The sequence below is a fragment of the Impatiens glandulifera genome, chromosome 2, assembly GCF_907164915.1.
Source record: "Impatiens glandulifera chromosome 2, dImpGla2.1, whole genome shotgun sequence".
Taxonomy (NCBI): Eukaryota; Viridiplantae; Streptophyta; class Magnoliopsida; order Ericales; family Balsaminaceae; genus Impatiens; species Impatiens glandulifera.
Genome location: NC_061863.1, coordinates 56,348,448 through 56,361,603, shown reverse-complemented (window position 1 = coordinate 56,361,603; position 13,156 = coordinate 56,348,448). Strand labels below are relative to the sequence as shown.

Below are 13,156 nucleotides of genomic sequence, written 5' to 3'. Positions count from 1 at the left end.
ATAAGAATTAAGGTAATACTTACTAATGCATACACCATTATCTTACCACTTAATTATGTTGGATGAAGAAATTAGACATCTTTACTCTCTTATATTAGTCACTCTATAATCTTTCCATGTCAACTGCTATTATTTTCTATACCCATGAAACAACTCCAATTTACAAGCATAACTTAAACCAAAAGAAAGCTACAACGTCGAGATCAGACATATTATTCTTTTCATCATGGCGCTTTGGTGAGCAAAAAATTTTGTAGGCCGACTTTGAAGCCTTTAGTAAGCAAGTCTTCTTGGACTTGTTTATGAAAATCAGAGTAAGTAAAAGGTCTGTATATGTCACTCTTGATCACACATTCTTCAGCTGGGAACACAAAATACCCTATTGATATCCTTTCTTTCTTATTATTTACCCTTACTCCATGCCTCACGCTTTTGTACTTGTCATTACTCATAGCTTGCATCATGTCTCCAACATTAACCACCAAAGATTCACACTTTGATTTTACATCGAGCCAACTATGATCCTTCTTGATTTGAAGACCACCAACATCATCGTGTCCAATTATTGACAGAACCGAGCTATCGGTGTGAGGATTCATTCCCCATATCTTGCTAGAGTCTGAATAGTATTGTGGATATCTGTACACTCTTATGAATCCGGTTTTCAAAGACAAGTAATCATTTACTTGCATTGGACTCAAGTTAAGGTTCTTAGCCATGGCTTGGAAAATTGTCTTAGCTAATCTGGATTGGTGCATCCCATATTCTTCTAACAACACCCTTTTTATACGTCAAACACCCAAAATTTATAGCAAAAACAAAAACCAATTTTGAAGAATTACAATCAAACGAGGTCGGTTCTGCAATTTACCTGAAAGTTCTTATGTTTGGATCTTGTTCAATCGGCAGGTGAAATAGTTGAGACAGAGGAAAGTTGAAACCTTCGACCCAGTCTATGTTTCCTTCATTTATGGTCTCCCCTTCCTGCGTAAGCGCCGGCGAGCCCCAAAAGTAGGTCACCGGAGATTTGAATAAGTCCCGTTTGGTTTCAAAGTCAAGCAAGAACACTTTCTTGGCATGCTCCAGGAGCTGTCCAAACAAGGTCTCCGGAATCCCATGATTTATTGCTCGGAAAATTCCCCAATTTCTACAAGCCTCTTCGAGATTCTCCTGGTCGATTAGGTTTTCCAGATCAATCGCGGGGATATCATGATTTGGGCCAGATGCCTCCGGACCCATCAGCCCATGGGTTTCGACGCCGCGGTGGTGGACGTCTGAGGGGCGGAAGATCGGAGGGTAGGAGAGGTTTTCCGATGAGTTTTCCATTAAGTTTGACTCAAGAGGAAATCATCTAGTACTGTTGATCTATACTATTGCATCCTTCTTCTGAATTTGTTTTTAGTGTACTAATTAATTTTTAATTTTTCATTAAACAATAATAATAATAATAATAATAACAATAATGTAATTTTTTTAAAATATAATTTAATTTGTATTTCTTATTTATGTAAATATTAAAAAAAAAATTTGATATGTCGATGAAAAATGAAATTATATTTGATATGTTAATTAAAAATGTTGAATTATGGTTAATCGTACATGTCACTAAAATACTGAATCGACAATTCACATCCTTTTGCATTTTTAGGGGTAAGTAGTATTTGAAGTCATTTATGGAGTAATACTGGAATTTATTGAGTAATCCTGAGTTTGGGTAGTTAATGAGAAGTTTAGATTGAGCTACATATTTGTTTTACCATTTCAATTATTTTTTGATGGACTATTTTGTTGTAGACAAATCGTCAAAAAGTATTAGTAAGAGTTAATCGTTTTTTGATAACTACGAATTCGATAACTTATTGAGTATATATTTTTTTTAATAACATATGTTATGTCATTGTCTTCAAACAACTTTTATCATTTTTAATATAATTGGACTTAAAAAAAATATATTATTGATTAGATTATTGACACCTTATTCGTGTTATTCATAGATACAGTTTTGATATTATCTCAACTTATTTAATAGTTAAATTTATGAATATTTGATTTAGCTTATATGCTAAATTTATTTATTTTTTATATTTATAATATTATTTAATAATTAATATTATATATATATATATAATGTTATACACATTTATTAATTTAATTTTAAATATTAATACATGATTTAAATTTAAAAAAAATAGTATATTTGAAAATAAATTATATTAATATATTTATTTTTATAATTTTTATTAATATATAATTTTAAATATTAATAAATGACTAAAATTGAAAAATAATATATTTTAAAATAAATGATATAAATATATTATTTTTTATAAATATATAATTTTAAATATATTTAATATAATTATGATATAAAAAATATATAAATTATATATAAATATTTAATAATATTTTAAAATTCTTAGTCTCTTCTCTCCCTCTTATTTGAAAATTCTTCATTTTCATTTTTATTTCTATTTTTTTTTAGAAGATTCATTTATTTACATATTATTAAATGTTCATATAAGTGAATCATTTTTAATAAAAAAATTAATTTATTATTATATATCATTTTATATTTTCACACGCTCACTCTCTTTGACCAAATCTTTGGGAAATTTTACGAAATAACCCTGATAGGAGGGTTATTTCCAAATTTAGCATAGGCTAAATGATTTTTTCGAATATAACATTTTTCCTATGGAAAAAGACGTTTTTGCCCTTAAATTAAAAAAAAACAGTTTTCCATCCTTTCCATTTCTCCCCTTCAGTTTTCCCCATTTTCCCTCCCTCTCCTCCTCTTTTCATATTTCCAAACGACAAACTCTCCCCGATGACGACCGATCCAAACCCCATCTCTCCCCCGACCCCAGACGACTATCCGAGCCCCCGACGACATATCCGAGCCCCCGACGACGATCCAAGCATAACGATTATCATTGAAGGTGAGTTTTTCCTGTTTTCTGTCTTTTACCTTCCATGCAGCTGTCGAAGGCTTTAGTGTTTTAGTGTGAACGACTATCCAAGCATAAGCAGAACGAACGACTAGGGTTTTAGTGTTTATTGTTTAAGTTTAGGTTTAAAATGCATATGTCGAAAGTTGTTGCAGACTGTCGAAGGCGAATGTGCATCTGTCGCAGACGAATGCGCATCTGTCGTCTGCGACAGATGCGCATTCGTCTGCGACAGTTGCGCATTCGTCTGCGACAGATGCGCATTCGTCTGCGACAGATGCATATTCGTCTGCGACGTTTGCGATATGTATCTCTCAATCTCCATTTTATGTTTTGCTTATTGGTCTATGCATGTGTTATTTTGATGTCTATAATCAATGAATGAGCATAACTTCACTAGCTTGTACGTTTGAATGCTTTTGAGGCACACAGAATGGGCGTTGAGGATGGAGTCCGAATGAAATGGGTAATAATAACAATGGGTGGGCACACAGAATGGGCGTTGAGGATGAAGGGAGCCCGAATGAAATGGGTAATAATAACAATGGGTGTGGAGAGGTGAATGCACAAAGGGATGATCAAAAAGAACCTTTAGAGGATTTTCTGAACGACGAGGAGACTTATAATGGGCAAAACGATTGGCGTGATGGAGGGGGTGAGTTTGATTTAAATGCTAAGTAAAAGAGGAACAATTCTAAATTTGAATCCAAAGAATGATATTTTGATTGATTGATATGTTTGTGAATTAGAAGGGTTTTATTTTTATCACTGTGTGGTGGTGTTTGTTGTTGCAGTTTTTTTTTGTCATAATCATTTCTATTGAAATCAGATTACTAGAAATGATGTTTAATTGTTGATATATGTGTTGAGAAATTAAGTTTCATTTAAACCAATCAGACATGTCATGATATTGATAATTAATAATTTACTATCCAATCTAATAATCATTAATCAAAATATTTATATTATTGATGTTTTGTACATAAAATGAGTGTTATTTGAAAACAATCAATTAGAGTTGGGTACTAAGATTTAATCATTCTCATCATTATTTAAATTATCACCATGTATCATTTATTGTAAGACACTTAATTTGAATGTTCTAAACAATTGTAAAAATATCTTTGTTTTTCTGACAAAGTCTTCGCCATCAAATGAACATCGCTCTTTTCATCGTTATACTGCATTGCATTGTCGAACACTAGCCTCATATCAGTAAAAATGTCACAGACATTCTTATAACCAGTTCCATCATTGGCCTCCATTTGATTCTTTATAGTACTGAAGTACATAGGTCTGTCAATAACCTATACACACTTTCCAACATTAAAATCAATAGAAATGTAAACCAAAAAAGAAAAAAGTACCTTAACTCATAGTATTCATCCAACCCAAGACCTTCAATATCAACATACTGCATAAAGGGTCATGCCCAATTGTACTGAGTTATCTGATAAGTAAATCACAATGTCAGAAAACAAGCTAACATTGTTTGTACAAACAACCAAGTAACCAAAAGGTCGTAGACGAAAAATGCATGTGTCGCAGACGAATGTGCATCTGTCGCAGACGAATGCGCATCTGTCGTAGAAGAATGCGCATTCGTCTACGACAAATGCACATTCGTCTTCGACAGCCTGCAACAACTTTCGACATATGCATTTTAAACCCAAAACGATTCAGTCAGCCAATAAACTTAAACCTAAACCTAAAACTAAACTTAAACAATAAACACTAAAACACTAGTCGTTCGTTCTGCTTCTGCTTGGATAATCGTTCACACTAAAACACTAAAGCCTTCGACAGATGCATGGAAGGTAAAAGACAGAAAACAGGAAAAACTCACTTTCAATGATAGTCGTTCTGCTTGGATCGTCGTCGGGGGCTCGGATAGTCGTCGGGGGTCGGGGGAGAGGTGGGGTTTCGTGGGCTTGGAACGTCGTCGGGGAAAGGTGAGGTTTCAGGGGCTTGGATCGTCGTCGGGGAGAGATGGGGTTTGGATCGGTCGTCATCAGGGAGAGTTTGTCGTTTGGAAATATGAAAAGAGGAGGAGAGGGAGGAAAATGGGGAAAACTGAAGGGGAGGAAGGGAAAGGATGGAAAACTTTTTTTTTTAATATAAGGGCAAAAATGTCTTTTTCCATAGAGAAAAAATTATATTTGAAAAAATCATTTTGCCTATGCTAAATTTGGAAATTTCGTCAAATTTCTCCAATCTTTTAACTGTTGATTTATTTGATTTATTCTGAGTCTATTCATTCTGGGCCAAATTTGATTCATCTCAATGTACCTTTAGTTAATTAATTATTGGCAGTTTAATTTATAAAATTATAATTAAAAAAAATAAATTAAAGGGTTTTTATATTTTATATTTTATATTTTACTTAATTATTTTATATATTAAGATATATATATATATATTATAAAAAAATTAAAAAATATATTTAAATATATATTTTATTATTATAATAATTTTATATAAATATATAAAAATATTAAAAATAGATGAAAGATAATTAATAAAATAATTAAAAAGATATTAAATATATGTCATTTTTGATAGTTTAATTAATAAGTTACTACAATAATTTTAGACCATAAATAATATTTTTTTATTTATTTTATTCCTTCTCTCATCTATTACATTTATTTATAATATTTTTGTATATTTATATAAAATTATTATAATAATAAAAATACATTTAAATATATTTTTATTTATTATTTATAATATATATCTTAATATATAAAATAATCAAATAAAATATGAAATATAAATAAATTATTAATTTTTTAAATTTAGAATTATAATTTTAGAAATAAACTAACATTAATTAATTATATTAAAGTAACTGTTACAATTGAGATGAATCAACATGATCAAAATGAATGATGATAAGAAGGAGGTGAACAAACCTAAAAATAAATTGAGAGAGGAAAGGTAAAAAATTTATAATAATAATAATAATAATAATAAATTACTTCTTATTGACTATGAAAGTTATATGACCATGGAGTAGTACATACATGAATGAATTATCTAAATATTGGTTGAAATAAAAATAGAAATAGAAATGAAGACAAAAAAAAAAAAAAATTCTAATAAGAGAGAAGAGATTGAGAATTTTAAAATATTTTAATTTATATATATATATTATATCATATTTATATTAAATATATTTAGAATTATATATAACATTATATATATATATATATATAATATTAATCATTAAATAATATTATAAATATAAAAAAAAGTTAGGCATATAAGCTGAATCAAACATACTCAAGTTTAATAATTAAATAAGTTGAGGTCATATTAAACTGTATATAGTCAATAAACTGAGAATAAGCTGAATCAAACTAGCCCTATGAGAGAGAATGAATAAAATTATGGGAAGAATGTCAATTTTACCCACCAAATTGTAGGAAAGTGTCAAATTTACTTATTAAGTATCAAAATTCTATTTATATGTATGAACTTGTCAAAAAAAAGTCAAATGTGTTTAAAATAACAGAAATATTAAACGACGTCAAAAAAATTTGGCCACATTTAATATCCACCTATTTTATTTTTTAAATTGACATTACCTTTAATTATTTTTTCATTCAAACAAAACTTATTTTACTTTCTCTCTCATCCCTCCACAACTCTCCATTTTTTTTTTAACTTTTCTCTCTTTGATTAGCCCAAGTTCTTTTGAATTTTTACCTTCTTCTAACCTTCAAGTGCTCCCTAACTGAACTTTAAATAGTCATTAGTCATCGTCGTTGATGGAAGTTTTTGTTGGCCGATTCCTAAATCATAGACGTTGTGGCCAAAATCTTTATTAGTCGAACCCTAAATCATTGTCGCCATTAGCGGACAATGCCGAATCAAGGTAAAACTTTATCAGCTCCTAGACGTAACTTCCAAATCCAAGTCTTTCTCAGTTAAATCTTACACTACCATCGTCATTGGTTGAAACATTCATTGATCAAATCCTAAATTGTCAATGTTGTGGTGAAATCTTTGTTGGCCGAATCCTAAATTGCCAGCGCTGTGGCGAATTCCTAATAACTCGTTACTTTTTAGAACAATTTTTATAATTAATTAATTAAATATTATTATTAATAATAAAATTAAAGAGAGAAATATTTAAAGAAAATGGTAAGATGTGAGGATAAAGAGAGAGAGAAAATAAATAAGAAAAGATTTTAATGTTTTGTTTGAATAAAAAATAGTTAAAGTAATGTCAATTTTAAAAAATAAAAAATATGTGGATATTACATGTGGCAAAAATTTTAACGCCGTTTAACATTTCTGTTATTTTAAATATATTTGACACTTTTTGACAAGTTCATACATATAAATGGAATTTTGATACTTAATAAGTAAATTTGACACCTTCTTACAACTTGGTGTGTAAAATTGGCATTCTTCCCATAAAATTATTAGAAATGAATGAAATAGATAAGAGAGAATGAATAAAAAAATATTTAAAAGTGATGAGAGATAAAAACTTTGAAATTATAAGCTTAAACGCTGAAGAGAGAGGTAGAGAGAGAATTGAGTTTGAACATAAAATGTGTTTAAATAATTTTGTTTGCGTGAGTTTATTATGAAAAATTATTGTAGCGGAATGCAATAAAGATAGAGTTCACTCAACGATTGTCTTTGACCATACCTTTACCTATATCGGGAAGCCTCACATAGAGTCTGTTTTTCTTGGTAATAATATGTCCAAAATCTTTATTTTCCAAGCACTCACTCTCTTTTTGAGGAGGCGATGGCACCAAGGACGTCGCAGGATCACCAAGCAACTCTTTTGCTCTTTAGGGATGGGGGATAGCACAATTCTTCTTGGGGAAGGTTAGTTTGCTCGGGTAACTGATCCTCTACCATAATGTACTCCTACCTATAGCATTGACAACCGAAGTCGAGCATACGTCATATTTCCTTCTTGCGCTATGATATAAACTTGATTGTCATTGCAGAGAGTTTTGGAAAACTCTCGGCTAAGATCAATCTTTAACAAACAACTCTTAGCACTCACTGATGGTCTATCAAAAGAGCTCTGCATAGCTTCCTTTTTGGTAACGAAGTTATTAGGATAAATAAGGCGGGGTTCTGGCTTACTCTTTACTGCGCTTTATTTAAAGCAAGTCAAAGTTGTAATCCAGAAGTATTATGCAAATGAGACTATCCCAAGAGATCTTAAACCCTGAGTTTCCCTTACAAGAACGGGTCTTCCTCGTATCATACCTTTCACATATGTATAATTTCTAAAAAGATGCCACCCCTGATAGGTTGATTGGACATGAATACATTGATCCTTTGAGAATGATTCAACAAACTCAAGCATATGAGTTTTTCTTTTCATGTCTTCTATAAAATAAAGTATAGGTCCCTTCTCGAATCTTTCATTGCAAATGAGGCGGGGATCATTCATTTTATTTCTATAGAAAAGGGTTTTGCATGACATATCATTGTCTTGGATTGGGTGTAACCGCATTTTCCAAAGCACAGAGCCGAGACAAAAAAATCATCAGCAGCAGTCCTAAATAAACGACGAAGCCAAGAGCGAAAGGAGTGACTTGAACCCTCAACCTCAGCCTTGGCAAGGCTATGCTCTACCATTAAGTTACTTTCGCTAGTTACGATAGTGACGAACACTACTGAGCAATTCACGTATCACTTTCTACGGACGACTTCTGTTTTTCTGTCGGACTACAGGCTTGACCACCGGTCAAGCTACGAACACAAGTATGTAGGCATCATGGAGGGGGAGGGGTTAAAGGGTTTCCTTTTCAATCCATCTTCAGCATTACGCTATTGGTGTGAGGGAGTCTTGGTCTCTTTTCGAGCTGGGGTGGGGCATCATTTAATTCTCGTAACAGGAATGAGTGCACCGCAAGTTGCTCCCTCACATTAGCGGAATCTGTCTTTTAAGTTAAACATTTCCTAAGACAATGTAACGATTTGCCTTTAGTATAGGAATTTAATATCAACCATTAATTGTTTGTGCTTTATACTAATTTCCATTACATCACATTTATTCTACGGTTATACTTATTTAAGTTAGATGTTTACGTTTTCTTGTAATTATATTTTAATAGTTGTAGTTTTTTTCATTTGCCCGTAAGATTTTTATCTTTGATAATAACAAGTCTCTCTCTTCATCTATTTTTCCATACGTCATTAATCAACACTTTCTTACATTCCACACAACAATTAGTATCAGAGCGGGTTATATCCGATTAGTTTATCAATATTTGTTATCTGGCGAGAAGATGTCTTCAATGAATCTGAAAATTGAAAAATTCACAGGGCAAAATAGTTTTGGTCTATGGCAGATCAAAATGCGAGTCTTGCTTAAAAAATAAGGCGTCTGGACACCATAGTCTAAGGACAAGGTGAAAATTGTTGCAGGTCCTACAAAAGAGTCTACCTTTAGTAAAATTACTGTTGAGCTTGAGATCTTGGAAGAGAAGACACACTCAACGATTTTACTCTATCTAGCTGATGAAGTGAATATTGTGGTATCAGATGAAGATACAACAATTAGTTTGTGGTCAAAGTTAGAGGCTTTGTAAATGACAAAGTCACTAACTAACAAGTTGTTATTAAAGCAACGTTTGTTCATTATTCGTATGCTTGAAGGTAAGTTTCTTCGTGAACATCTCGATAAGTTAAACACTATATATTTGAATTGAGAAATATAGATATTAAGATCGAAGATGAAGATGTTGCATTAATTCTGTTGGTATCTTTACCCAACTCATTTGAAAATTTTGTTCAATCATCCATTGTGAGTAAAGACACTATGACTTTAGAGGAAGTTTAGTTAGAACTTTATACTAGAGAACTACGTCATAAGGCGAGTAGTGAAATTATAGGTGTTGATTGTCATTACAGTCAACTACAAAGGATCTGAAAAGAAGAAGGATCGAAAATACAAATCTAAGGGTCCTAGTGCTAAAGACATATGCAATTACTAAAAATAACTTGGTCATTGAAAGAATAATTGTCCTAAGAAAAAATGGGCAAATATTTTATGTCTTCTATAACACATAAAGACAGAGACACCGACTCTGAGGAGGACATTGCCCTTATAGTTAACGCTTCTCTATACCCTATTGATACATGGGAGTTGAATTCAGGGGGTTCATATCATATGAGTCTGAACAAAGAATGGTTCGATACCTATGAAGATTATGATGGTGGAAACATTGTCATGGGAAATGATGTCATATGTAGAATTGTGGGTATTGAGATTATTAAGATTTTGACTTATGATGGTAAAAAATGACTCTAAAACTTAATATCTTTAAGGATTTTAGATGTTAAAGGTTTCAAGTTTGGCGATGAAAAAGGAACATTCTGCATCAGTAAAGGTTCAAAAGTAATACAGAAAGATATCAAACAGAATACCTTGTATAACTACAAGGTAAGATGTTGACAAGTTCCGTTGCGGTCACATCCAAATTTGTGAATCGGCACCCTGATATAACCAAGTTGTGGCATATATGACTTGGACATATGGGGGAGAGGGGGATGCAAATTTTATCCAAATGGGATCTTCTATCTGGCCACAAAGTTATCAACCTTGAGTTGTGTGAACAATGCATTTTCGGAAAGAAAAAAAAACATCGCAATAAGTTCGGTAATGGAGTTCATAAAACTAAGGGCACACTAGATTATATACACTCTGATTGATGGGTCTTGCTCAAGTTGAAGGTATAAGATGTTATAACTATTTTGTAATATTGTTAGGATCGACTTCAACAATCGAAGGGGGGTTGAATATTGTTGAGCTATTTTTCACTTGCAATGCGATTTTAATCATGTTAGAGATTAAAATTTGTTTCTATTCTTTGACAAATTATCGCAAGCTCTTGAACGAATTTAAGTGCAGAAATGCTTACTAGATTTGAAGCAGCAAATGCAAGACTGTTAGATGCAATAAGGAAATAACACCAGAGTTTTATGGATGTTCGAAGACGAAACTCCTCTGCCATCCCTTCTTCTGTTTCTAGAAGAATTCCACTAGAAGGCTTTGGTTTGTATAACTTCTACACAAATACAGTCATAACCTAGGGCTTAACAACTACCTGTTCTGAACTTTTAGCTATCACTTATTATCCTAGTTTAATGTATGTCATGGTATGCATTAGACCTAATATTGCGTATTCAGTTAGTGCTGTTAATAAGTTTATGTCTCGACCTGGTAAAGAACATTAACAAGTGGTAAATCGAATATTTTGCTATTTAAGAGGCACATTAGATGTTGGTCTCATTTATGTGAGTAATAACAGCGTCTCATAACTGGTTATTCGGACTCAAATTATGTTGTAGATATCGATGGTAGAAGATCAATGTATGGTTATGTTTACACCATTGGTGACTCTGTGGTTAGTTGGAAGGCAACATTACAGTCGACTGTGACGTTGTCCACTACCGAGGCTAAGTATATGGCGCTAACAGAAGTAACCAATGAGAGTATATGGTTGAAAGGATTAATCAGTGATTTTGGTATCCATCATAATCAGGTAATTGTTTTTTGTGATAACTTAAGTGTTATCTGTTTGGCCAAAGATCAAGTGCATCATGTTTGTTATCGTTTTCTTCGTACCGAGGAAAAAATTAAGTTGAAGAAGATCAACACTCATCATAATCATGCTGACATGTTCACGAATCCGGTCTCACTTAACAAATTCACCCAATATTTTGACTTGCTAAATGTTGACAGTTGAAAATAACCTAATAAGACTCTTCTTGTTGTGTGATACTAAGGTAAGGTGGAGATTTGTAATGATTTGTCTTTAATATGTGAATTAATATTAACCATTAATTGTTTGTGGTTTATATTAATTTTCGTTACATCATATTTATTCCACGGTTACATTTCCTTGTAATTAGTATTTTAATAGTTGTAGTCTTTTTCATTTGTCGTACACATTTTATCTTTGATAATAACAAGTCTATCTCTTCATCTGTTTTTTTTATACGTCATTGATCAACACTTTTTTACCTTCCGCACAAACAGACGGCTTCTGCTTATTACGCAAACGTTCAAACGCAGCGTTTAAATGTTGAATCAAACCAGGCCTATATTTGATAATTGATATAGACATGATATATCTTACAAGAATTCCATTTATGTTTAAACAGTTGAAATAACTATTAAAATAGAATGAGAAAATAATGTTAAATTGTAATGTAGCAAATTATAAATTTATAATGAAATGATTAAATATTAGATATATAGTTTAATGTAGATTTGTATGGGACAACCTGGCTGGCATGAACATGAAATATGTTACTTTGTCCTCCTCTCAAAGACAAGGAGAGGTTGAAATTTTCTTGAGTGTGGGGTACTAATAATAAAAGGAAGGTCACATCTTTTCTTGATAAAGGCAATCCAAAAATTCAAATTGTCTCCACACAATTATTATTATTTTTATTATTATTAATTCTATTTCTATCATTCCAAATGTAATTTAATTTCAAATCAAATGTCCACTTAATGAAATTATGGCCCCTTTCCCCCAAATAGACAAGTTTTGCTTAGAAAGAAATTTGATTTATGAGTAAATTTAGTCAGCGATACAAATAACTTGTTGTATCGAATGATTCAATTTAAACCGACTTCGAATGAGTTTCTATGAATGAATAACTAACACTAACATATTTTTTTAATTATTTTAAAGATCAAAATGAAATTACTACCAATTTGGTGTGTCTCAAATGGGTTCAAATGAGGGAGGGAGTAAGAACATATAAATTAGCACTTATGAGGAAGCAATTCCAAATGGAAATGAAAAGCTATTCTCATTGAAATTCTATAAATTATATATGAACATTAAGATGTAGTTAAAGTATAGGATACACAAACATAGTAGGATGAGTTTAACCCGGTTCCTCTTTTTAGAAGATGTTTTCACGAATTTACATTGCTAGTTTGTTATAACTATCTACATAAATTAAGAAATGTAACGAAATTTGATTTAAAATAAAACTATCTTATAGATTGTGTGAGGAATAATATAATGTGATTGGTTATTGCGTGAATTAAAAAATCACATAAACCTGATATAAGATTATTCATTTTAGAAGTTTTGTTTGAGTGTTAAATGACATTGAATCAATTGGAGTAGTAAAAATTACTTTTAAGGAAGTTTCTTAACAATAATTAAAGAAAACATCAAAATTAGAAGAGTAGAAGA

At 31.4% G+C, this 13,156-nt stretch overlaps 1 protein-coding gene across 1 annotated transcript; it reads right to left on the bottom strand.

Annotated features, from left to right (window-relative positions):
* Window positions 1–61: 61 nt before the first annotated feature.
* On the bottom strand, window positions 62–1,354 carry LOC124926130 (gibberellin 2-beta-dioxygenase 8). The gene is made up of 2 exons (XM_047466304.1): window positions 872–1,354; window positions 62–780 (listed from the first exon to the last, which is right to left on the bottom strand). The coding sequence occupies exons 1-2, from the start codon at window positions 1,324–1,326 to the stop codon at window positions 225–227; spliced, it is 1,011 nt and encodes a 336-aa protein (XP_047322260.1). The 5' UTR covers window positions 1,327–1,354; the 3' UTR covers window positions 62–224.
* Window positions 1,355–13,156: the final 11,802 nt, after the last annotated feature.